Source organism: Leiobunum rupestre, chromosome 1, assembly GCF_980474605.1.
Source record: "Leiobunum rupestre chromosome 1, qqLeiRupe1.1.hap1, whole genome shotgun sequence".
NCBI lineage: Eukaryota > Metazoa > Arthropoda > Arachnida > Opiliones > Sclerosomatidae > Leiobunum > Leiobunum rupestre.
In genome coordinates this window covers 50,596,427-50,623,421 of record NC_143384.1, presented here as the reverse complement: position 1 = coordinate 50,623,421, position 26,995 = coordinate 50,596,427, and the positions used below count along the sequence as shown (strand labels likewise).

General features: G+C 35.7%; 1 protein-coding gene across 1 annotated transcript in view; it reads left to right on the top strand.

Moving 5' to 3' along the window:
• LOC149963183 (protein Wnt-5b-like) overlaps positions 1–18,918 on the top strand; it is a 38,876-nt gene extending 19,958 nt beyond the window's left edge. Inside the window, exons 2-4 of the mRNA XM_090170505.1 lie at positions 10,665–10,921; positions 16,115–16,407; positions 18,460–18,918. Coding sequence (XP_090026631.1) covers positions 10,665–10,921; positions 16,115–16,407; positions 18,460–18,918 — 1,009 coding nt within the window. The remainder of the gene's footprint in view (positions 1–10,664; positions 10,922–16,114; positions 16,408–18,459) is intronic.
• The last annotated feature ends 8,077 nt before the right edge of the window (positions 18,919–26,995 follow it).

The window sequence follows — 26,995 nt, the reverse complement described above, 5'->3', positions numbered from 1 at the left end:
GTTCTTACCCCATCTAGTAGCAGACGCCAGTACCAAACGTTTCATCTTAAAGCAACTGAACAGTCGGCTCTGACGGGGCTAGTGGCGTAGTCCTGTAATCCCAAGCGTCTGAGAGGCAGTAAATGTTAACGGCCTTGTGAGGACGACCGCCAATCCCCCAAAGGGTGGTTGTCATACTTCCGCCACGGGTGTCCCGTCCCTCTCCCCAAATATCACCCCGTTTCACTTATCTCACCCCTGATTAGTCGCATAGCGAATAGGGGACTGAATTGTCACAACTACTCTAAAGAAAAAGTCGGCTCTTTTATCGCCACCTGTATTATGATAAGGCCGTTGCTATTAGAGATAGCAATGAATCTAACCGATTCTTCGTAAAAACTACTTTACTGGAGAGCGTGGTGCCATCTATTAATGGCAAAGGAAGCTAAAATTCAAAATAGCGAAACAATAACGTCGTCAGCGAACCATTGTAGAGTTTTATAATTAGACAACTTATACTCTACTTACAAGGAGAGTACCCGAGGTGTTTATTGCCGATTTAGTTCAAAGTCGGCCGTAATGTAGACCTATATGAGATATGAAATTTCCGATGTGGCAACGTCTTTCGCAAATACAATTCTGTCCTGTAAAATATTTTGGTTTTTTATTATCTTTTAATAAATAACATTAATTGTGTGTTTTATAAATAACATTAATTGTGTGTTTTATAAATAACATTAATTGTGTGTTTTATAAATAACATTAATTGTGTGTTTTATAAATAACATTAATTGTGTGTTTTATAAATAACATTAATTGTGTGTTTTATAAATAACATTAATTGTGTGTTTTATAAATAACATTAATTGTGTGTTTTTCAATATTAATTGTATTCTCTTATATTTTAAATAACATTAATTGTTTTATTCCTTTTTTATAACATTAATTGCTTTATCTCGTTTTTTAAATAACATTAATTGTCTTAACTCATTTTTTAAATAACATTAATTGTCTTAACTCATTTTTTAAATAACATAAATGGTTTTTTCTCATTTTTTAACTAATATTAATTGTTTTATCTCCTGTTTTAAATAACATTAATGTTATTGTTTGCTTTTAAGTTAAAGACATATTTAAATCCAGAAGTGGATGATATAACTCCTCTAACGTTACCTTTTACCGTTATTCGCTTGAAAAAAAACATAGTGCTAATCAGCTATACCATTGAAAAAATGATCCATCAATTAGTACTTATGCAGTGTCGTTTTAAAATTTTGCGTGTGTAGGAAAAATAATGTAATAATAATGAGCTATGTTTATAACCTGCATTGCAACAGGCCGGATTCTCTTTTAACATTGATACAGAAGAATTGAGACCACGAAGGAGGGTTGTGTCCCGCCCTACCACAGATATCCACTAGGGTGCCTACATTCACTATTGCTTTAAAACCTCCACAAGTTTTAATGGAAAGAGGAAACCAGGATGACCACAGTTCCTATATTTCCTATTTTTTCCTATAATTTACCGTCTTTCCCTTTTCTCCTATAATTTCATTAAATTTCCTGTAGTACCTTATATTTTAACTCAAACGTCTAAAGAAAAATAAAATAGTTGATATTTTACCCTTAAAACTCTTCATATTGTCCTAGTTTTTAAAGATGCTTATTTCCAACACTGTTTGCCGATAGTTTTCGACAATTTCTATCGCTTATCAACTTTATTTTGAATGTTAATCCCTCTTTAAATAATTTTCACAACCGTTTTCTCTGTTTGTATAATTAATTTTCTCCTATTTCTTCCTTTCCCCCCTATTTTCTATATATTTTCCTATATTTATTAGGGCTGTGCGGGTAGTGCTTTTTCGGGTTCGGGTCGGGTACGGGTAAATCAGAAATATTTCTTTAGGGTATCGGGTCGGGTAGCCAATTTTTATCGGGTATTCGGGTATTTAAGCCTAAGCAAAATAACTATTCGGATACTAAAAATAACGGGTAATTATCGGGTAGTTACATTATTTAAGGGAATTAAATAAATAAACTTTTATTTATCCAAAATTCAAAAACAATCCTTTTATTTTAGTATTTTAGTACAGTTTCATTAGAGACATATGTTGAAATATCACATTTTAGCTGTAAAATATGATAAAATTTGGCGGGAAAATTTGAATACCCGAATATTTGGCGGGAAAATTTGAATACCCGAATATTTGGCGGTAAAAAATTTAATACCCGATCACTTTCGGGTATTTAAAAATTTAAATTTCGGGTATCGGGGCGGATACCCGAGCCGATACCCGACCGAGTATCGGGTCGGGTATCAATACCCGCACAGCCCTAATATTTATCTGATAAATTTCCTATAACTCCTTTAAAGGAATTAAAAATATTCTGTGGTCACCCTGGGAAACTGAAGTAGAGAAAGCGAAAGAATATTTCCGAGTTTTCACCCAGTGCCGCAAGCTGGGATTGAACCCGAGCTTGTTACTGGAAGCGGATAGATCTTATAAGCTTCTGTTAATAGCAAGCTTTGGAGAGGGGACTTCTCAGTGTGAGAATCCGAACGGGACTCCTTGAGTCGACTTTCAATTGGCCCGTATACCTTTTTCAGCTAAACATGTTCTTTACAGGCGGCTTCATTGTTGACGCAGGGAGGCTGGATAATGGGCCGCGGTGCTTCGTCTCTTTTGCCACCACCGAAAACATGTCTGTACCGAGATACGTCCCGCTAAGCAATGTTTTGTCCGTATTTCATCGCGATCCCCCAGTGCCCCCTCGCGCGCTGTTGGCCTAAAAGCCACGTTTCAACAGCATCCAGACAACGATGAAATAGCGCCATCTATCGAAATGCGTTAAAAGCGCGCTTTCGGATGTTCGCGTAGCGGGAATTCGGGAGATTTTATTTATCCAAAATGTGCTCATCTTTAAATTTCCTATTCTGACACCAGGTTTAACAGAAGGCGATGATTGGCGCTAGTTACATTAAAAACAAGTCGTTTTATCAGACGATTTCTTGTTTTAGTTTCTACTCCTTTTAAAAAAAGTTAATTACAAAAAAAATTGATTTTTCATCACTGCTATAAACAAGAAGGTGATAAATAACGTAATATTAAATGACATCCCAAAAAAGCCGATTTTTTAAAATATAGATCAATATATTCAATATCAATTTTATTTATTTAATATAGATCTAGCTATAAAACTATAATGTATATCTTCTTGTTTCTCATAAAATCAAACATACATGTCTATAGAATTGAATTGGATAAGTCAGGGATTTGAAATCCGAAAATGTCGTACGAACCCTACAAAACAATAATATTAATTAAATTCAATTAAATTTTAACTCCCCATAAATTTCCATAATTCCAAAATGTTCCAATCCATATTTTATGGGGGTATGTAAAATATTGTAAATATAAAATAGACTAGTGCTCGGAATTGTTTATGGGTCGTTCCATACGATTTCGACCAGTCATGTCACCATGGGTCAATCGATTTTTTTTTAAATTTTAAACACCGATAGATTGTCTAAAAAACCGTGATATCCAAGGTTTTAGCTTAAAATATTAAGAAGTTTTAGAATAAACACAGTTTAACCGAAACCCCACATTTTTTGGTATATCGTACCTTGATTTCAGTACCCCTTCGCTTTAAGTTTAATAACGTTTTAGAAATATGTTTTATTTTAACAAAATAACACAATCTGACCGATTTTGGCAAGGCCAATTCAATGGTGGAGTTTATATAGTCCTAACTGGAATTGATACCAGGTTATTGGATGACAAAGTGTACATTTTTACTTTGGGGGGGGGTCTCATTCGAGGGGTTAAAGGGTCATGTGGGCGAGTGAAAACACAAAATATAAAAACACTATTAGATAGCTCTAGCAAAGAGCTTTAAAATAAGCTCTTAAAAAAGGGGTAATTTCCTTGTTTTTATTTGATAAATCAAAAACTATTTTCTTGAAATTCAACACTTTTGAAATTTAATATTTTTGATATCGTACAAAAAATGGTTTAAATCTTTTTGAAATTATTGCTACGTATTTAACGATGTGTGATAAATAATGCTCGAATATTTTCTGAATTATAATCTTTAAGAATAAAGGATCTAGCTCTGGAAGCAGTCGCTGTAGGCGTTGATATCAGTCGCAAAATCAAGTTAAGAGGTACATGGCATTTGTGGTCCCGTTTAGGCCATGACAGACTGCTAACTTATGTATATATTTTTCAACCCTTATTTTTTAGTAGTAAATTGATATAATATTAAATTGAAAATAATTACGTGTTAAATAGAGGCATTGAACTTTTTAGTTTCGCCTGTAATGTTTGTTAAATCTATAAAATAACTGAAAAAAACCTTATACCCTTCAGTATTGAAGTTTTGTAATCCACCATTCTTGGAAAATACATTAAAAGACACATGGTACAATAAATGCTTCCGAATTTTATTTTTACCTTTTGTAATACCAAGCCCCCAAAAGTATCAACACTTGCAAAAGATTCATCTTATATCATCTATAATGTGTGCTAGGTTCAATTTAACCTTCATAGGGGCATCCTCGGCTGTGACCAGTTCACCTTTTACGGAATCCTAGGCAGAATTCACAATTTAAAGAAAAAATAATAATTTATATGTATAGTCAGGAGTGGTTCTTTGAAAATATTCGAGCATTATTTATCACACATCGTTAAATACGTAGCAATAATTTCAAAAAGATTTAAACCATTTTTTGTACGATATCAAAAATATTAAATTTCAAAAGTGTTGAATTTCAAGAAAATAGTTTTTGATTTATCAAATAAAAACAAGGAAATTACCCCTTTATTTTAAGAGCTTATTTTAAAGCTCTTTGCTAGAGCTATCTAATAGTGTTTTTATATTTTGTGTTTTCACTCGCCCACATGACCCTTTAACCCCTCGAATGAGACCCCCAAAAATAAAAATGTACACTTTGTCATCCAATAACCTGGTATCAATTCCAGTTAGGACTATATAAACTCCACCATTGAATTGGCCTTGCCAAAATCTGTCAGATTGTGTTATTTTGTTAAAATAAAACATATTTCTAAAAAGTTATTAAACTTAAAGCGAAGGGGTACTGAAATCAAGGTACGATATACCCAAAAATGTGGGGTTTCGGTTAAACTGTGTTTATTCTAAAACTTCTTAATATTTTAAGCTAAAACCTTGGATATCACGGTTTTTTAGACAAAACTATCGGTGTTTAAAAAAAAATCGATTGACCCATGGTGACATGACTGGTCGAAATCGTATGGAATGACCCTTATTCATTATCCACAAATTCATATTTATTTAAAAAACGTTCTTAAAAAGAATATAATTTTAACTTATTTAATTATGTTTTTACGCAACCAAGCATTTATTTGAATAAAAGTGGCATTTATTTAAATAATTGTTTGTTTTATTTAAATAATAGGCTTATTCACTTTCGATTATTTAAACATTTTACAATATTTATTCAACTATTGGTTATTTAAATAAATATTATTTAAATATCGCCGAGCTTATTTTATTCATGGATAAAAATTAATCGAAATCCGAGCACTAAAATAGACCAATATTATTAGTTTTAAGAGGTCGCGACATTTCGAGGGTGACAGTAAAAATTCCCCCGCCAACACATACTTCGTCGAAAGAGAAATTAATATTTGGAACATTTTGAAAAGAGTTGTTTTAAGAACCGGTTTTTTTGATCGATTCCGTATCAAAACCCCGTGATTCTCGTATCACAACCCTTGGTCTCGTGATGGATACTGGCAGATTTAATTTTGCAAACGATATCTCCGAAAATACGATATTACGAGCAAAAAGAGTAACGTTATTTCGTTGTCTTCGTTTGATAAATATTCCAAACCTTAAGTTTTAATCTTCCGAATATTTCTCGCATAATTTTGTGTGTGTGTGCAAACGGTGCAGCGTTTGTGATTCTGTGGCTATTAATCCCATCAAAGGAGGTCCGTGATGCCGACCGCGAGAGTCATCTCGAACGAGGGGATTCCCTTTTTCCTGTCTCGCCGTCTAATTCCGTTCCGTTCCACTTAGTTTAATAAGCCACGCCCATTCCAATACAATTTATTTCCCTCTGCCACCGGCGCAAATCCTCTTTAGATGATGCCGCTTCTTGAGATCGCATCGAAGGTTTACTCGAATTCACTTTGCTCCGATGGATCGTGGTATCCTTGGCCAATAATATATATATACAGGGTGTTTTTTATTTGTTCGGACAAGCCATTTATTTAAAAAAAAAACTATTGTAGCTAGAAACTCTTCTGATTTAAAACATGCGTATTAATAAGGACATCGCAATTAAATGTAACACCAATTTACGTAAACAATAATTAGTAAAATTTCAACGATTTCTGAAAATTTCACAGAAAAGTGTTTTTTTTTACAAGTTTTACACGCTAGGGATTTTTTGTCAAACAAAGGCGTAGAGCACGATCCAAAATTAACAAATGTCATTGGGTCGATAGGAAAAGTATTTTTTTACGACTTTGATCAACGAAAATAACGTAATTTACGAATGCTTATTTGTACATTTCCAAACCATTCCGTTGAAAGTCCAAGTGCAAGACTGTCTTGTACAAAAAAGGGTAGTCTCTACATAAAATGTAATAATAAATGTATGATACGAATTTAGAAATGTATGATACGAATTTAGAAATGTATGATACGAATTTAGAAATGTATGATACGAATTTAGAAATGTATGATACGAATTTAGAAATGTATGATACGAATTTAAAAATGAATGATAAAGTCATTCCCAGAAAAAATATCGAATCAACAAGAAAAAAGTGTATTTTAGCTTGAGCAATTTAAGTTTTTCATAGTGTTGTAAGTCGTAAAAATTTGACCGAGGCCTTTTTTTCGGAAAATTTTCCGTAATTTCCTGAAAAAAATAAAAAAAAGGTTTTATTCCATGATAATGTTAATCAGTTTAAACTAGTCTAGATGTTTAGTTTTACTTTCAGATTCGAAAAAATTAGGCGAAATTGCCGCTTTATTTAAATTTGCAAACAATGTATTAGACTAATCATGGAATGAAACCTTTGTTTTATTTTTTTCGGAAAAATACGGAAAATGTTCTGGAAAAAGGCCTCGGGAATTTACCGGTAAATTTTCCGAACGGGAAATTTTTCGCGGAAGATTTTCCGACTTACAACACTATTTTGTAGTGTGTTTACTGATATCGATAAAAAGTTAAAAACATTAAAAACGCTTAAAAATTAATTTATGTTTCAACTTTTTATTTTTCCGATTCGCGGAAACTTTTCTGGAAATTAACAATACTAATTTTCCATCTCATATTTTGTCATGAAAAATTGGTCTAATTTCATAGAACCAACGATATTCGTAAGTTTTCGTTAACGCTCTACAACTTTCTAATTATCATTTTTCATATAGCACCTAGTGGTGAAAAAAATATATTTTTTAAATTGTGAAAATGTTTACAGAATTCGACGAAATTTCACTGAAGCGTTCCCCCGGGAAATTTACTCCACGATAAAAATTTCAGCTTTCTAGCTACAATAGTTTTTGAAATAAATCGCTTGTCCGATCAAAAAAATACACTTTGTATGTATATAGAGGAGGTTTTATAATTGAATTTGGTAGACATTTCCTCCAATGACGTTTTTTACGATATCAATTTTTTTTACAAGTGTATTGCCATACGGGAATGTAAAATTAATGACTTTTTCTTATTGTGCATTTTAACAGACTGGCAATTATTACGTTGTTCGTGACAAACTAATTTATATAAAAAGAGACGCGTTAGCGTTTTGAAACATTTGCGAGTTACAAGTTTTGAGTTCATAATTTTGTGTCTTTTAAAGCCAGCAAAAAACAGTTCTGGTAAATGAAGCACATGATTTAATATGTTCTTGTTAAACTATATTTGCTAAAATACAAATTAATGTAAATATATAACGCAATTTTTGAAGTTCTTAACTATTTTATCAAAAAAACGTTTAATGTAAAAATAAAACACAATTTTCGAAATTCTTGTACATTAGCAATTTTAAGCCAATTAATCTAACTATAGAACACATTTTCAGCTGAGATCTGTTTTTTAACCCTTAGAACTTGTATCTAACTATAGAACACATTTTTAGCTAAGAGCTGTCTTAAAGTGTTGGTTGCACGAAAAATGGATAGTTATAAAAACGAATGAATGCGGGCTTGTTTTGAAGCTCAGGACGTTCTCTTTCCAAAAATGTCATTGTCAAAACAAATTTCCAAGCCTAAGTGTATTAACTTTGAGTCCGAAACTGACCTTTTTCGCTCCCCAAAATCCTGATATTTTCGGCGAATTTTCTCCTCCGTAGCACGAGTAATTTGGGGCAAATCAAAGCTGTAGTTTTATTCCTAAAATAGAAGGAACTGAAGTGGAGGGATTCTGTTTACTTGTAGAAGTTTTCCAACCAGTGGTTTTTAATCATAATATTAGGCTTATGATCGAAATAAAAATATTTTTTTACGCGCGCGCTACGCGGCGCGCGCCACCCGACATTTTAATAAGAATTTACAAGGAGCCTTCGGTTTCATATCGTTTTTCTACTACATAGGCTTGTGTATGCCTATTTCAATTACTACTGCGTAAGACCTTTTCCTGGGTATTAAATCAACCTGCTTTTAATCCCAGATGTAAAGAAATGTATTACAGACAATTAGCCAATGATACGCTTCGCATTTTCTGACGTCATGGGTGCCGAGAAGTCTGGATATTCGCCGAAAAACTCGATTTCCACCATTTCGACTTCTTTTTATAATAATTCAAAGACCGCTTAACCGATTTTGATGAAATTTTCTGTACTTGCTATAAAATGTTTGCTCTTTCTAATGACCCATTAATTAGCCATAGCTAAAATTTCGTGCAACCAACACTTTAAGCCTAAGCACTTGCACTAGGCTTATCAGACTCGATTTATATTTTTTACAGCATATGCGTGTGCAATGTTCTTTTTTGACTCGATAAGCAACGCTAGATTCCTCTAAAAAGCACTGCAGACAAATGGTGATTATATCGGAAACGTTGTGGCGAACATTTTATTGACACATGTTGTGGTACATTGATTAAAATATAGTCATCACCTTCGCTCTCTACCTTTTGGATTTAATGTCGATAGTGTCGAGTGGTAGAATTGGTCTGTGGCTCGATATAAACCAGAAGAATAAACGATGACTCGTACCGAAATGTTTCATACAATAGTAATTTGGTTTTTAGCCATATATTCAATTATCCATTTCGTTTCGCCTATTTTCCGCCTTAAATTTGTGCTCAATACCAAATGACGGGAACTTTACATTATTACTGGAAAATGTACCTTTTCGTACTGCATCTCGTCTTATGAAAATTTGACAAATTGTGGGACATTAACTTAATTGTTTCGTTGGAATATAACACCACTAATGAAATACCGGTTCATTCAGCAATAAAAAAGAACACTGCAATAACTGTCTCAACGCGTGGCACTGTACCCAATATAACCAAACTGGTTAATGACAATTTTAACCAATTATACGTTGATTGCATAATAATTTGCCGTTTATTATACGGCCTAGTGTCTATAGAAGATGGCTTTAAAAAAAATTGCAATAATTTAAGCTTTTTTCGTGTGTATGCCTAAAGTTAAAGTTTTTTGCCGACCGTTATCGTCGAAAACCACAGTCAGGGTAACATGAGATAGTATACCAAATGTGGTCGACCTAAGTTGAAAACTGTAGATTCCTATAGCGGACAAACATATTTACAAACACTAATCTTTATATATTAGATGACTAAATCCAGCTCGGTAGAAATTTTGACGAATTTTGTCAACAATTTTGACCAAAGTTACGGGACTAAAGACGGGAAGCAAAATTAAATATCTGCTTCGAAGTGGGAAGATTAAATAGTTTATAATGGAAATGGTCGGTAATGGATTGATCATTATCACAAAAGGAAATAAGAAGTAATTAACAAAACATTTGGTCTGGTCTGTTGGTTGTCTTCATCATTAATTTTATAAATGGATTAGAACAAGAAAACGTTTGTCAAGTTGAAATGGGAATGCTTGCTTTTGGAAAGAAGGTTTTTATTTAATCAATTCTTGCCACAAATAATCTCGCGGACAAGTATTATTCTTTAATTTTAAGCTGATATAATGGTTCGCCATTTAAATAAAATCCATTTAAAGATATTATACACAAATAGGAAATATAATTTTTTAGGTTTATTAAATAAGAGAATGGCCTCACTATAGCTTAACTTGTTTTTTTTTTATTATGGTTACTAATACCAAGAATGTATTAATTTATACTCAGGGAGAATGAATATGTCGAGATTATTTTTAGCGTTTCTCCAATTCCACCCGTTGGGGCCCCCGGTATGCTCCCCCGCTTTAATAAAATCAAATAATACTGCAATCTCATTGGTTCTTAAAATTACGTTTTTCGACGCGATACCTTTTCACTGCGAATATTAAAATTAACGTTTTTCTTACTATAAATATTATTTTAAAATGTGTTGATTCACAATGTAAATGCAGATTAAATGATTCTTAAAATTGATTTGCTTAAGCGTTTCGCCCGGGAAAATTTCTAAACATATAAATAAGATCAATATCAATGAAATACAACATTTTGCAAAATTTAAAATTGTGATTTTTAATCTAAAGGAATTTGGGAGTGCAAGGCATAACCATCTTGAAGAATCCAGAGTCGTACATTTTGGGAGCCAGACCGATGTGCACGCAGCTGAAAGGCTTATCCAGAGGCCAAATCAAACTGTGTTATTTATATCAAGACCACATGCCACACGTTGGAAGAGGAGCGAGACTGGGCATTCACGAATGCCAGTGGCAGTTCAGGCAGAGAAGGTGGAACTGTTCCACCGTCGGAGACTCTTCCGTGTTCGGACCCGTTCTCTCCATAGGTTCGTATACGTCAATACTTTTTTCAAATTATTCAATTCAAGTTTTCAACTATTACCAGTGGTGGCAACAAGATTTTAAGGTCTCCATTTGTGACACTGGGTGAAAACTCGGAACCATTTCTTCTGCGTTGAAATTGCAAGTTCTATCTCCACTGTTTAAAAGGGTTTCACCGAGTTCTTCGCTTCCCTTTTCGGTTTCCCCTTCCATAAAAACTTGTTGAGGTTAACGGTAGTTAGTGTAGGGAGCTGTTGGCTCAATCGCGTGGCATGCAGGGCTTACCACCACCCTCCTACGCAGTGTAAACCGGCCACCTGAATTAAAGGCTTCAAAAGTCGCTTGATGACTTAGGCCTAAGGCGGTGCCTTGGGTATTAGCCTAGCTGATTATTATTATTATATAAAGCCATGTTGAATTTAACTTAAGAGCAACAAAAACAGCACCCCATACAAGGAGAACGCAGCTAGCCTTTAAAAACGCTAACGCAGTGTTGTGTACAAATTTCATTGGACGAACCCTTAGGCTGGGCGTTTTACGGGTGGGGGGGGGGGGAAGACAATTTCCGAATTTTCCCCTTCCGACGGCAGCAGGCGCTAATCCAATGAAAATTGTACACAATAAAATGCATGACTTTTGACGGGTTGCGTTCGCCTTGTGTGGGGTGCTGAGTTTGTTGCTCCTAGATTATCTTTGCTCCTAGGCTTAACCGTAATAATGAGTGAGGCGAGTTGTTGGCTCGCGTGGCATGAAGGGCTTGCCACCCGCCTCCTACGCAGTATTAATTGGCCAGTTGAATTTAAAAATAACTAAATTACTTGGGCCCAAGGTGGTGTTTTTCGTATTAGGCTAGCTAATTGTTATTATTATTATTATTAATATTATAACCGAGTAGCCAGTGGCGTAGCCAGGTTTTTGTTTCGGGTGGGGGCACACCATTGAAAAAAAAGTAAAAAAATTAAAATATTTGTACGTACGACCATACGTTTCGGGGGGGGGGGCATGTGCCCCCTGTCCCCCCCCTGGCTACGCCACTGCGAGGAGGTCCTTAAAGGGACTGCTTAAAATTGACTTGCGGGCCCCCAAGTAAAATTAGAAGAAACCTATATCCTGCGAAGCCTACCCCGTATTGCGGCTATTGTCAACAGAAAATTCCCAATAATTTGTTCAGCATTTTTAAAACTAAACATAAGATTATTGTAATTTAGTTGTATTTTCTGTCTTTCGCCGTAAATATTGGGTCATTTAAAGCAAGTGGCAGCTCGATGTTACCTAGTTCTTTTTTCGATAGATGCCACTAGCGTCTAAATCAAAGAGGCGGTTATTATAGCTACCCCTCGCGTTGATTGGATCGTTTGAAAATTGATCAATAATGTAAATTACAGCAATTATAAACGATATTTTTACTCGGGATATATAATTTAGGTTTATCCACTAAATAGAGTATAAGCTACAAAACTATAGAACTCTACAATGGCGACGTTATCATTTGGCTATTTTAATTGTACCTTCCTTTGCCATACATAGATGGCACCACGCTTTCCAGTAAAGTCGCGTTTTTCGAAGAATCTGAAAGATTCATGGCCATCTCTAATAACCACGGCCTTTTCATTTTAAAGGTGGCAATGATAGAGCCGTCACTTGCTTTAAACTTCATGAAATTTCTTTTAAAATTAAGCCTATTGGTTTATAGCCTAGAAAACTAATCAAACTTTAATAAATAATAATTTAAGATTATTAGTAATTAAGGTTTCGGAATAAAACTATAATATGAGACGTACCATTTGGGTGACCCTCCCGTAACATTTTTAACGCTCTTTTAAACAAGGATGTAGTTGTAACATCAATAACAAAAATTTGGCTCTCCATTTAAAACTTAAAGATATTATTTTAGTTACTTATTTGAGTGTTATAATAGGTCTAAAAATAAAAAAGTTGACTGTTTAAAATTTAAGCTTTTTCAACATAAAATCATTTATTGGGAAATAAAATAGTAGGTTCAGATTAAGGCAGATTGCGGTAAATCCACTTTCTATTTATTGGAACCTTTTTCAATTTCTGTCAGTGATACAATGTGATAAAAGATATATATAGTTTCCAAGATATAAAATGGTAACATCTCGGACGCGGTTGTGTTGATCTTTCTGAAAATCAAAAAATCCCCCAGGGACAAATTTTCGGCACCTATTTTAATTATTTTCAATCAAAACGAACAGTGTATCCGGGATTTTTTCGGGGGAGAGTCATGGTTGAGTGAGTTGACAGCTGCAATAGTTTGACTACTCATTTGTACACCTTAACGGTCGTATACATTTCAGGGGAGGGGGAAGCTTGAACCACTTAAATACGCCCTGTATTTTTTCTATTAAATTGTACCGTTTTCTGTAACTTGCAAAAATAAAAACTCCCGAAATAGAAATAAAATACATTTGTTGATATTAACCAAACAGTTATTCAGTGATTGTCCTCGTGTACCCTACTTTACCGCAAAATTACTAAATCGATTAAATTTGCATTGTCCAAACATTTCTTTTTTCTCATGATTTTCAAGTTTCCGCCTTTATAAAAATTTCAATTATTTGGATTTTTGGCAGTACAGTTTAGGAGGTACCTTGTACCCCTTCGAATTTTTGGTAGTGCAATTTAGGAGGTACCTATACGTACTTTTTACCGCCGACTTTAATCAGAGAGGGATATAATGTACCCCTTATTTGGTTCATTTATGCAGAGTAAGGCAGTCGTCAAGCTATCGCTGAAAGGACTCCACTGAAACCCTTAAAATCATAATCGATGACGGTATTTACAATTAGCTCTTTAACCCGCGTAAACGTAATTTATATTTCTACGCCGGTTGTGACAATTAGAGCGCAATTGTAGCCCCTATTTCCGTATACAAAGTTTATATAAAGCGGAGAGACATTCTTTGTTTTAAAACTGTTCCATTAGCGGGATTAGAATGGCAATCGGGCTGTAATGAGTTTAAAATGTAAGGGGCTAATGGGGCGTTAAACAGGAGTGAGTGACTCAAACCATTGGCGCCCGTTATTTCAGATCCACCAACAGCAGGGCCTCGTATGAAGGGGAGATAGAAAATTAAATGTCGCACCCACGTGACGGGCCAAGTGAGTAATGGACGGTTGCTCTCCGGCGAGTGTAATCGGAGCACCCATGGACCCGCGCTATCTCTCCGCTGCTGTTGTTGTCTGCAGGAACGTTTTTCAAAGCTCGCTTAGTTCATTTGTTTCATTAGGGTGGCTCATTTGCAAGAGGAATGCTTTAAGTGCCCGTCCATTAAATTGTTCCTCATTTACGCAAAACGAAAGCAGAAGTCGGGACGTTGTATTTCATTATACACGATTTAAAACCTACAATCTTCTCATATACATATTCGATACACGGAATCATGAAAACGGAGTAAATGTTTCGTAAAAACGTTGTAGCCTTTTCATATACTTTAGAAATTACTAAACTCACTTTAAAAGCTATTTTTAGCCACGAAAAAAGAACTGGCAATGGTAATTGTCAAATATTCTAAATGAAAATGTAGGTTTCGTAACGAATCTATATATTAATAGCTAGCCCGCTAAGTTATAGGATAGCTATAATTAAAAAATAACATGCTGATGAGCCCCAAATGGGTGACACTGATCTTATGTTAAAATATAGCTTTGACATTATTCTTTCAAAATATTATTTGGTTTTAATTAATTTTTACGGGTATTAATTTAAAGTTTTTAAATACCCTGTTCCATATCGCGACAAAAATTCATTTTCTCTTTAAAATCCGTAAAACTCAGCTGACCGGGTTTAATTGCTTAGGAGGGTTGTGGCAAGCCCTTTATGCCACGCGAACCAACAGCTCCCTGCACTCTCGACTACCGTTAACCTCCACAAGTTTTTAGGGAAGGGGAAACCGAAGAACTCTAACCAGTGGAGAGATAGTTACGAGTTATCACCCAGTGTCACAAGCGGGATTCGAACCCGGAATTCCCTCGCTGTGAAGCGAAAGTGCTAACCATTCCATCCCCCTTTACTCTCACTAATTAACCGTATATCTAATTTGAATTGACTTTTGTATTGAATCAATAATTTTATCATTTTAAAATTGGCATACAGTAAGGTTGGAAAAATACTGCAACTTGACGGTGAAGCACGAAATCTGAAATAAGGAAAAATATATATTGTGAATTACTTGTAAGGAGATCCCCTACCGAGAGTAATTCATACACAAGTAGCTATTTTCATTCATATAGACTGTGTTTTGCCCTAAAACCTGGTCGCAACCTTTTCTGCCCTACGTTTCATTATCGACCATTTTTGACTTTTTGAGTTTGAATACTCCTCATACTAATTTTAGGGCGCTGATTCTTAATTTGAAGTCTGTTTTATTTTCTATCTGGTCTAGAAACGAATTTTGTCGTTATTAACCAATAAGAGTCTTCATATCGTATAATTTCATCTGCTCTAACTTCTTCAGCGTAAGTCGTTATCATATTTAGATTGAGGACTAAAATAAACTAAGTTTTGTTATTTTTCATAAGAATTACAAAAATCGATTTATCTCGAAATTCCATTTTTGGAGATAATGCGTTTCTTAAACGTAGGGCAGTTTAACCCTCACCCAAAATGCATCACGGTCTAGCTTTTACCCTGGTACGAAAGGGAGATGGAAAAACTTCACGCGCGTGTGCTTCAATGGCAGTGAATTTGGGAAACTACCTACATGCTTCTGATAGAATGCTTTCCGATTTTGAGAATGATCAGACTTCAAATACGAGTGCGAAACCATACCCAATAATCGGTTACAACTAAACAAACCATTGCAAAGATGAAATAACTATATATTATTGATTATGTTCATTTATATTGTTGCTATATTTTGGAAATTACTATCTTACGGTGAAGCAACAAATTTCACACTTCAAGTTTAACCGGAGCTAGCTACGTTAGAAATAAGGCGTATTACGTATTCTAGTAGACGATGTTTCGATTCAGTCCATAATCCCTTTAACAAAATAAAGAAAGAAGTGTTATATTTGTTTCTGCAAATAGGTGCCAATAAATATACTACCTACTAAGAAACAGCCATGATAGCAGTGTGTCCAAAATGGCCTTGACCTTAAAACGATTACACTCTACCTAAATTACTACACGTGACACTTTTTCGATTCTATTTATTTATGAAACCCATTTTGCAGCAACCAGAGAAGCAGGATTTGCGCACGCGGTCACAGCTGCCGGAGTGGTGCACGCCGTGGCTCGAGCTTGCAGAGACGGTCATTTGTCCAATTGCGGCTGTAGTCGCGCGCAGCGTCCGAAGACCCTGCAGCAAGACTGGATTTGGGGCGGTTGCGGAGACAACATCGAGTACGGCTACAAGTTCGCCGAAAGTTTCATTGACGTGCGAGAACGGGAAAGAAACTTCAAGAAAACCTCCAAAGAACAAGGACACAAACTCATCAACCTGCACAACAACGAAGCTGGCCGAAGGGTAAGAGATTGTCGCTTTATTGCTAGAGGAATGTCGAGGGCCAAGAGGTATTTACTTTGAAAGAATTGAGAGGAGAAACCTGTAAGTGAATCAATGGCTTCAAAAGTCGCTTGATGACTTAGGCCTAAGGTGGTGCCTTGGGTATTAGCCTAGCTGATTATTATTATTATTATTATTATTATTATATTTAACTTCATCGGAACTAGAGAAAAGTTGCTATCTTAGCTAGGCACCATATTAAGCCCACGACATCTAGTGACTGTTAACGTCGTTAAATCAGGTGGCTCGGTTACAATACGTATTGGTTGACCTTCTTGTTTAATCCAGTTAATGAAGACCTTTTGTTTCATGAAATAGTAAACTTAACTATGTAAGACTAAGAAATCATCATGATAGAGTATTCAAATTTGAACAGCGTCTATGGCAAACCGACGTATCACGTCATCGTTAAAAATTAAAAATATGTGATTACCTGGGCGTGAAACGAAGGAGGCTAGACTTACAGTTGCGACCGACTTATCCATTTGGTTTGTGGGCGAAGATCAATGGTCAGTGATAAAATGTTTAGAGAGTAGTAGTAGCAGCTTCCACTTGTTAATGTTCGATATTTATCTTACTTTCATTGGGTTTCGTACGTTTAACCACGCTCATTTAATTTCGCCTTTGCACGGTAGCTAACGCGATGCTTAACGTTTATTTATTTAAAATTTACCTTCACCGGAATTGCAACAGATTTCGGTAGCGCGTCTCCATGAGTTGTCGGCTTATGTTTAAACCATGTACGAGAGATAAACTATAACAAAGCATGGCAACTAATAACTTTCTCTATAGAAGATAGAATATAAAAGATTTGACTGGTTAGGTCGCACTCCGGAACCTAAGAGAGCTAGTCCAGTGTCCCGACGTCCCTTATATAGCGGGCCCCTGGGATGACGCTAGCGGTCTCCAACCTAATTGGCTGGAGAAGAAAACCCACTAAGAAATCTTTGCGGACTCATTGCGGTACAATAGTAAGCGCCACCGGTAACTTTATCCCGCTCTTAACTCTTCGGGTCAGAGGTCGCCACTTTCGGAGAATTCCGAAGGTGGACGACGCGAGCGAGGATGAGTCATCCCTACCTTCCCCAGCAGCGATGGCCCAAAACGACGAGAGAGCTCTCTGAAGTAAAGGGAAACGCTGTAAGGGATAAAACCTACATTTGCGGATTTACAGAGTTCATCTATGAGTTAGTGGCTGTTGAATACTTAGTTATTGAACTCCTGGTAAGATGAAAAAGTGAGCGAGACTAGGATTTTTGGGGGTAGGCAAACAAGATGTAGGACTCAATTTACCAAACTACGAAATACTTTTGTAGTATTATCGTTGCAATTACTTATGCGAAATAGTAAACATAAAACGGAGCTTTAATTTTGTCTAAACAACGTATTGCCTCTTCATTTACTCTGCTTGACTCAAAAATTTAACAGGAAAACTAAAGGGCTGCTTTCTATTATAAGCAGACAAAAACAAAATGTTTTGCACAATTTTTTCAAAACCTAATATTTCCCAAACAATCCGAATAATTTTATAATTAGCATTTTTACAAAAAACCTTTAAAAAAGTTGATGACTTTCAATTTTCATTGCTCAAAACTCTTCTAGCAACCTACATTAATTTTTCAAACAAAAGACCTTACTAATCACATAATAACCAAATTTAACCTAAGCTAACCTTACCTATCCTTAACCTTAACTGAATTAATTAAAACAGCACAAAAGCTAAGCCTAACCTAATCTTTTTTCGATTTCTATAACGGTAGTAGTTAGTGTAGGGAGCTGTTGACTCGCGTGGCATGAAAGGCACACCACCGCCCTCCTACGCATTGTAACCCCGCCATCTGAATTATTGGCTTTAAAAGTCACTTGATGACTTAGGCCTAAGGTGGTGCCTAGCTGATTATTATTATTATTATTACCCTGAACACCAGATAAATCAGCAGCCAATGAAATTGAGAACCGCTTCTATTTGAATCATATGTCCACACTGTTTAAACATCTTTGTTTCTTTCGCAGGCGATCATTCGCAAAACTCGAGTGACGTGTAAGTGCCACGGTGTGTCGGGCTCATGTTCCTTAGTCACGTGCTGGCAGCAGCTCGTGCCCTTCCGCGAAGTCGGAGACTATTTAAAAGACAAGTATGATGGAGCGACGGAAGTGAAGATCAACCGACGAGGAAAACTGCAAATTAAGAACCCCAAATTTAGCTTACCGACGTCCGAGGACCTTATTTATATGGTGGACTCGCCGGACTACTGCGCGCGCAACGAATCAACCGGGGCGACAGGCACCCAAGGACGCTATTGCAACAAAACTTCACCGGCAACCGACGGATGCAAACTCATGTGCTGCGGTCGTGGATATAACACTTTCAAAGTGACAGTCAAGGAAAGGTGCAAGTGCAAATTCCACTGGTGCTGTTACGTTGACTGCAAGACGTGCTCTTCCTTAGTGGACATACATACTTGCAAATGAACGACTGCGTTGCGTAGCTCGGAATAAACATAGCCAGAAGTAAATGAATCGACGTTATCAGACTGCTATACTCCCCATGTTGGAGGCGTTTTCCTTATGAAGTTACATTTAGACCTCGAATTTGAAATTTTGCGCGCTCCTAACAGAAACCTTTCGTTTTTATGAAACCAGTTTTTATATATAGAAATAGCTATACCCACAATTCCCAAGTGCAATTTATCGCGTCAAAAGACCGGGATGGAAATTAGCTTTTATTTGATTCGATTTTCTCATCATTTTCATTAGGAAAACGTCCTCCAACTATGAGCGCTATTTCGATAACTTTGGTTCATTTACTTCTGACATAGATGGAAACGAAATTTCTACCTGGTCCTGATCTTATCTATTATATTGTATTGGGCGTAGAAATATTACAGCTATTATAGACTAAACATTGCCCTGACCTGGAAAAATTGCGACATTAGGTTTAGCACATAGATATTTCGTAAAACGTTGCTGTAATTCACGATTACAATTAATTTGCCCAAAAACAAATTCAAATAGCCTAAATTGACCAAATAATATAAAGTGTCCAAAGAATACTCGATACACGGTTACTTTTGATCTTCAAACCCAGTTTAAATAGTTCTTTTTATAAAATAACGTGGCCTTCTTGTTGAAATGTTGCTCTTACGTCACAGTCTCTTACTTTGACAAGCCTACGAGCGCGCGCTACAGTCGCCAGAGGAATATAGCTTTTTCCAGCGCGCGTACAAATCGCTCGTGCGAGGAATACACTAATAAAGCTGGGTCTTGTGACGTAAGAGCAACAGTTTAACAAGCTGGGCAAGACCACTTTTTATTTTATAAAATCAACTATTGGTTTGAATGTCAGCTTTGACCAATGAAAACTGGTTTTGAACGCGGTTTTACTCTGAAGGTTGCTGAATATATAAAGCTTTACACGCTTAAAGCTTCAAATGTTTAACTAAAATATCCATTTAATTTATTCAATATTCCTGGTGTTTCAGTGACCGTGAACTCGCGCGAGACGGAGGGGTTCAAACGCGACTAGCGCCAACTGCATACGGAATTTTGCAACTATTAGCATTTTACAGCATTGTTTTCACGTCGTCTGGTTTGTTTTGAAACATTTCTAAATTCTTTGCGCTTTTTTCCAAAATGACTCGTATTTGTTTGGAGGAATAAAACAAACCAGACGACGCGAAAACAATGATATAAAACGATAGTAGTTGCAAAATTCCGTATGCAGTTGGCGCTAGTCGCGTTTGAACCCCTCCGTCTCGCACGAGTTCACGGTCACTGACGAAACCGATTTCGCAGCTCTCCGCAACTCCTGTATACTTGTTTTATTCCTCCAAGATAAGACCTCATAGTTATATAACTTGTTTCGCGCCAAAACGTGGTCGTCGCCATTGCCGGCTTTTCTACACGCAATGTCCGACAGTGATTGAAGGAGGTGATTTTGGAAATATCCTGCAATGTTCCTACAATCATCCTACTAGCTTCAATAAGATCGACGAAATTTTAAAAATACACTTTTTGTACACAATTTAATTCAGAGATTTGTTAGTTGTGTGAATATTTAATTTATAATATTGATATATTTTCAAAAAAAATATACTCAATTAACGTAGTTAACCTAAAAATATCGACCTTCTGGTTGGCCAATTAGAAACTGACATAACTAGCAAGGGAAATATGCTGCTTACTTTTAAACAACCACAAAGGTCGTAGGTTGTACGAAATGGTCACGCCCACATTTTGGCTCGGAAAAAAGTCATTAAAATAGACTCGTATTAATAAATTCTTCAAATTCAGAAGCTTTGGCCATATTTATTAATTGTAGTGATATCAAAAGGTGGCCTACAGTTCTAAGGTGCGAATATAGAGTCAAGGTTATTATCTGCGGGTGACTTTAGCGCCTGTTGAATAGTCCTAAGACGAATGAGAGTCTGCCTTTTTAAAATGATTAATTTTGACAAATACCTGAAAAGCCTTCCACTGTAATTTAAGAAAATTTAAAACGACCGAAAAGCCTTCCACGGTAGCTACAGTGGCCATTGTCTACTTTCGCTCTATTTCAAGCTGAACTCTTTTAATTTTGTATTTTAACTTATAAAATTTACATTTATGTGTAGAACAGCCTCTTGTTTAATGATTAAAATAATTTTGACAATTTTAAATTTAATAGTAATTATGTTATTACGTTTTAATTCGGACCCCCGGAGCTAAACAAGTTAGGCAAGAGCCCAAACTACCCTTTAGTTAAGACCTTATATTTCGTTAACTATTAATATTAGAATTATCAAAATTAATTTAAGCACTAGAGGAAGGTTCAGCTTGAACGAAAGAGGTTTTTACTGTATTCTTCCAACCTTAAAAAAGGCTTGTTGAAAACGAGTGAAAGGCCTTCCACGGTAGATTAAGAAAAGGCACGTTGAAAATGAGTGAAATGTCTTCCATTATAGCTTAACAAAAGTCACGTTGAATACGCGTGAAAGGCCTTCCACTGTAGATTAAAAAAAAGTCACGTTAAAAATGAGTGAAAGGCATTCCACGGTAGATTGAGAAAAGTCACGTTAAAAATGAGTGAAAGGCCTTCAACTGTAGATTGAGAAAAGGCAAGTTGAAAGCGCGTGAAAGGCCTGCCACTGTACAAACGTAGACTCCCTTATACATGTATAGAATTTCAAATATTTTGCGCCACTGAAATAACATTTTTTTAGTCACTGTCATATTACTTTTGCGAAATTAATAGATTTTTCATTCATTTTAATGGGCATTTTAATTTATCTTTTGGTCAAATTAATATTAAGTTAACCTTAGACGAACTATTCAGGTGTAAAACCTAATGTTGCAATTTCAGGGTTAACCGTGATTTTGACTGGATAATAATTAACATGTGAGTTCAAGATGGCTCTGCGATTTCTTTCCAGTGTGGAATTTTTCCTGTTAAATACATTATTGGTATTTTACTCATGACATGAAATGATGTACTTGATAACAATGAAATTTTCTTATCCTGCCTTCTGTTTTTCGTGCAAAATTACTCCACCAGCGGTTACATTCACAATGAGTTACGCAGCTCGCCACAGAGCTGGAAATGTGGCGAAAGATTGTTGCTTAAACCTCACCAGCATTGGAATTTTAAACGTGTTTCGTTAATTGACGTGACAAAATCTACTAGTTAGTTACTAATGAATCGATCTCTACAGATTTCAAACTCTGCTCTGGTGTGTACCGCATCATTGACGGATGTATACTATACTTTTGCATGAAGTTCAGTTTCAATTTTATTCGTTTTAAACAATTGAAATTAGATATATTTTACAGAAAAAGCTAATATCGTTCAAGACCAAAGCATTTTGTTACTATTTGGAAAAGCTGGGAGGGAAACACTATTTTTGGCTCGTATTTATGACTGAACAATACAAACTTATTTCCCAAAGATAATACGAATTCTTGAAACACGGAAAGATATTTTCTATCCCTTTATTGGCATAGATTGTATCCGGCAACGACTAGGTCACACCTCTTAATTGTATTGGTATTTACGAAGTTACAATAAACAGTAGATCTTTTTAGTCAGGACTTGCCGAAAAACACTAGATATTTTCTATTTTTTTGTAAATTGATTCTGATATCAACGTTTAGATTCTACTCCATGGTAATGATTCAATTTCTTTTTACGCATTGATTCTTTATTAATATTACAATGGTATAGAATACTAAATTATTTGAAGGTGATGTTTTAATTTGACTCTCAGATTTAATTATAAAAAGGTTCAAGTACACTTAAATAATAGAGTTAAATCCAGTTTGAAAATGTTAATAAATTTCATTTACATCGAAATGTAGTATTATTTCAATACAGTCTTGAAAATTTATGTTATTTAAGCCAAATAATATCGAATGAGAAAAGATTTCAGACTTTACTTTCAATCGTTTTCTAGCTTCAATGTGATAATTAAGTAAAATATTGCGTTCATACCTTTTGGCTAATTCTGAATAAGCATGCTTACAGAAATGAATCACATGATTTTAACTAAAACTTAATTTAAGTATCGTGATAAAAGACAATTTTAAATTGAACTTGGGGTGGTTAGTTAGCCATTTTAATGAACTTTTTCGCTTATTACCCCTTTGCTATCGACCGCGTCAATTGGAATAAAACAAAACATTCATGTTTGGCTTAAGCTGAAGTTTATAAAAAATACTGGAAAAATATTTTATTGATGAAATGATACTGTACCAAATTTCAAAATGAAATGTTTATGAAATTTCAATATTATATGGTTTAAGGATCCTATATGTAAAAATCTGTGAATTTATTTTTCACACTTATTTATTTATTGCCAAATTTTAGTTTGTACAGATTTCCACATGTGTACTATTTGAGTACTTCAACTCCCAATAAAAATATTCACAACGAAGTGTCAGATTTAATTACCAGTACCATCAATGGCGTCACTAAAATAAGGTCCAGCCTGTGCTCATGGTATACCCTCACCTTTTTTCAGTGTTTTATATATTACCCTAAGACACATGACCTACTTTGGTGAAATGTGGTTGAGGTGGACTGGTTAGCAAAGGTCAATTCTTCCTCTTCACCATCGTCAGAGGCGGCGGCGATCAGAAAAAATCCTAAGGGGCCTAACTAGGCCATTACTTGAGCAAGAAAATTTTCAGCTCTAAATATTTAATAATATATTTAAGACAAAATGTTCTTCTAATACCTCATACGTAAATGAATTCATAGATAACACAATTTCAGAAAAATATCTGTGTACTAGATAATTGGGTGAAACCGGGTACACGAAGATGTGATTTTGAGTTTGGACGAATCTATCAAAATTAATTTTATACTTATTTCATCTTAATGTTACCTGCATCTTCAATATCAAAATAACTTCTGTAAAAAGTCGGAATTCGGACAATGGTATTAGAAATTTTTCCTGATTGCCATTTATCTTCAATTTCATTTCTGTGGGGGCCCCCACAGGATCGCAGCCATTTCTTTTGGAATAAATCATCCAAAGTCAAAATCGCCTAAGGGCCACTTTTCGCCAAGACAGTGAGCGTCATCGCAAACGAATTGTACTAGAACGAACCGGCTTTTTTGCCCTAGTGAGACCAGCTTTAAAGGGCCCAAAAGTAAGTTACAAAAATTAAAACCACCAAAATTGTAAAAATTTCAGTAACCGGTCCGCAGGAAAATGAGATTCAATAAAAAACAAAAAACCGCCAAAAATAATTTAAAATAAACCCCACAAAATTAGTAACTGACCAAAAATTTATGTAAATTTAGTAGAAACATATTTACGATAGAACACTTAAACGAAGGAGCGAACTCTACAGGTAAGATCGTTTTTTTAATACATTTTTGAGGTGGATTTGGAAACATTGAATAGTATAACTAGAGGCTTATATTCGGAAACCGGACTTTCAGGGAAGGAAATCTTAACTGTCAGTAACAGTTATCTTTATATGATTGCGCCATCTTTATTTATGTGTTTATATAATTCCAAAGAGAGGACCGCGAGAGCACCAAACGTTGCCACCGGTCTTCTAAAAATTAAAAGTAACATGAGTGTAAAACTAATAACATATGAAAGTCATCTAGACTTTAATAGTGATACGGATATTTTAATTGTACTGCTCTAGTAGATGGCACCACTGACATATTCCAGATGTGTCCCGCGAAGATCAATTTTAACTTTGCCTCTTGTTACACTATTTCCAACTCAATTATTTTAAAGCAAGTGTCAGCTCAATGTGAAGTAGCTCTTTTTTCAAAAGATGTCCCTTGCGTCGAATTAAAAAGATGCTTAAGCCACATTTTGATCCAAAAGGCGGGACATAAAAGTACCCTTCGCGTTGATTGGCTCGTTAGTAAATTTGACGATTACTTAAATTATAGTAATTTTTAACAATATACTTTATATGGGAAATGTAATTATGGTAAAAGTAGAGTATAAGTTGTCTAATTATAATGCTCTGCAATGGTTCTCTGACGACGTTATTGTTTCGCCACTTAGAATTTTAGCTTCGTTTGTCACTAATAGATGGCACCACGCTCTCCAGTAAAGTCGTTTTTTCGAAGAAATTGATAGATTAATTGCCATCTTTAATAACAAGGGCCTTATCATAATACAACTGGCAATGATAGAGCCAGCTTTTGGTTTAAACTCCTCTGATGCCTACTTTTTATGACGTCAGCAAACCTGTAAAAAACAAGTAGGCCTACTGTAGGAAGATATAAGTCAAGATATTGAGTTCCCAAGATACTATTTCATTCTTACTATTATTGCTAATTATAATTAAAATTACTAGGTGCCATTATGAATTAATGTAATACACATTGCAAGAAGCCATTACTTAAAAGATAGGGAGGAGGACAGCTGGTGGTTGATAGTAGTAGGAAAGTCTATGTACTGGCCCAAGGAGGCCCTCAAAGGAGTCGCAGGAGGCAAGGAGCCTAAGGAGCCAAGGAGTTGCAGGAGCCATTTTATAGCATACCTATCCTAGGGTTGTAACTCGGAAAATTTTCGCGGTTTTAAAAATTTCCGTTTGGTGTTTTTCTTGTGATATTGACATTGTACATTTTAAACGTTAGTGTTTGCTTTAGAAAAGTAGACGGTTATCATTATACTCATGGTTGTGAAATCGCATGAAGTTCAGATATTATGAGTTTGTTTACTCATTTGTGGAATAGGAAGATCTAATATCGAATATGAGTCCCTATACAAATATAGGGTGTTGCAGTTTTATAAGTTTGTTTATCGTTGGTTGTGAAATCGCATGAAGTTCAGATTTTATGAGTTGGTTTACTCATTTGTGGAATACGAAGATCTAATATCAAATATTAGGCCTTATACAAATATAGGGTGTTGCAGTCTTTTAAGTTTGTTTATCGTTTATTTATTTAAGTGGCGATACTTCCATCGTCGCATAGAGTGCGTCATGGTGATATCGGGATTATTTGATACCATCACCCCCTTTCCCTTTGGTATAAATATAGACAGTTTCCAAGTCGCTCGCTGGTTTTTTAACTTGCTATTTAGTTAATATTTCTCTGGGTCATTTAGCTTTAGTTAATATTTCTCGTAGAAGTATTAAGCTTTCAACATGTTTCTTTGCGATAAATGTCATCTGAAAAAACATGTTCCCTGCCAACGTCATCAACTCAAGGTTGTTTCCAGTCTGTGCGCAGGCCCATCTACCGTCTACGAAGATACCTGTATCTATAGCAGCGATAGTGCCACAGATTCGGACGGCTGCAAACCGAATTACGGAAGTTCCAGCGCAACAGACGGAAGTACCCCTAATTCCGGAAGTTCCAACGTATCAGACGGAAAAGCCGCCAATACCAGATGTTCCAGCGAATCAAACGGACGTTCCAGCGCATCAAAAGGAAGTGCCGCTAATACCGAAACCGTCGCACGTCCACCTCGTAGTACCGTTGGCGCGGACAAAAGTTTATCCATCTCAACTACCAACGCTTTCGTTCAGAGACCAATCATCAACCCAGAACCAATGCTGCATAAACGGCCAGGTTCAGCTATCAATCATCCAACTCCCAAGAGACCACGTCCAGAAAATTATGAACCGCGTCTACTAGTCCAAAATGATGACGGTGATATTGATGACCTTTGGGGTACCGACGGCGACGCTTCCCAAAATCCCATTCTCGATCATTGCAACAGTGTTGAAGATAGGGAATTCTTGTTGAATCAAAACGACGAGGGTATCAATGATTTCATGACCGAGTGGGAGAGGGCGCAAGAAAATATTGCACATGCAGAGCAACATCACGGTGACCAACCGGTCTTAATCGTCCACCCGCTAGACCAGTGGGAAGAAATTCAAGCTCTCGGAGATGTGGTCTTTTCAGCACGTTTCACGCCGAGCAGAGTCGAGACAGACCCGGATGTATTTATCAACAGACATAGAGAAACAATCATCGCCTACCTAAAGAACAAACTACGGACGAAGAAAGGAATCAAGTTCTATATCGCCATACGCGCACGCTTTACTCGCCCTCTTGCAAATGAAGACGGTATTGCGGAGGTTT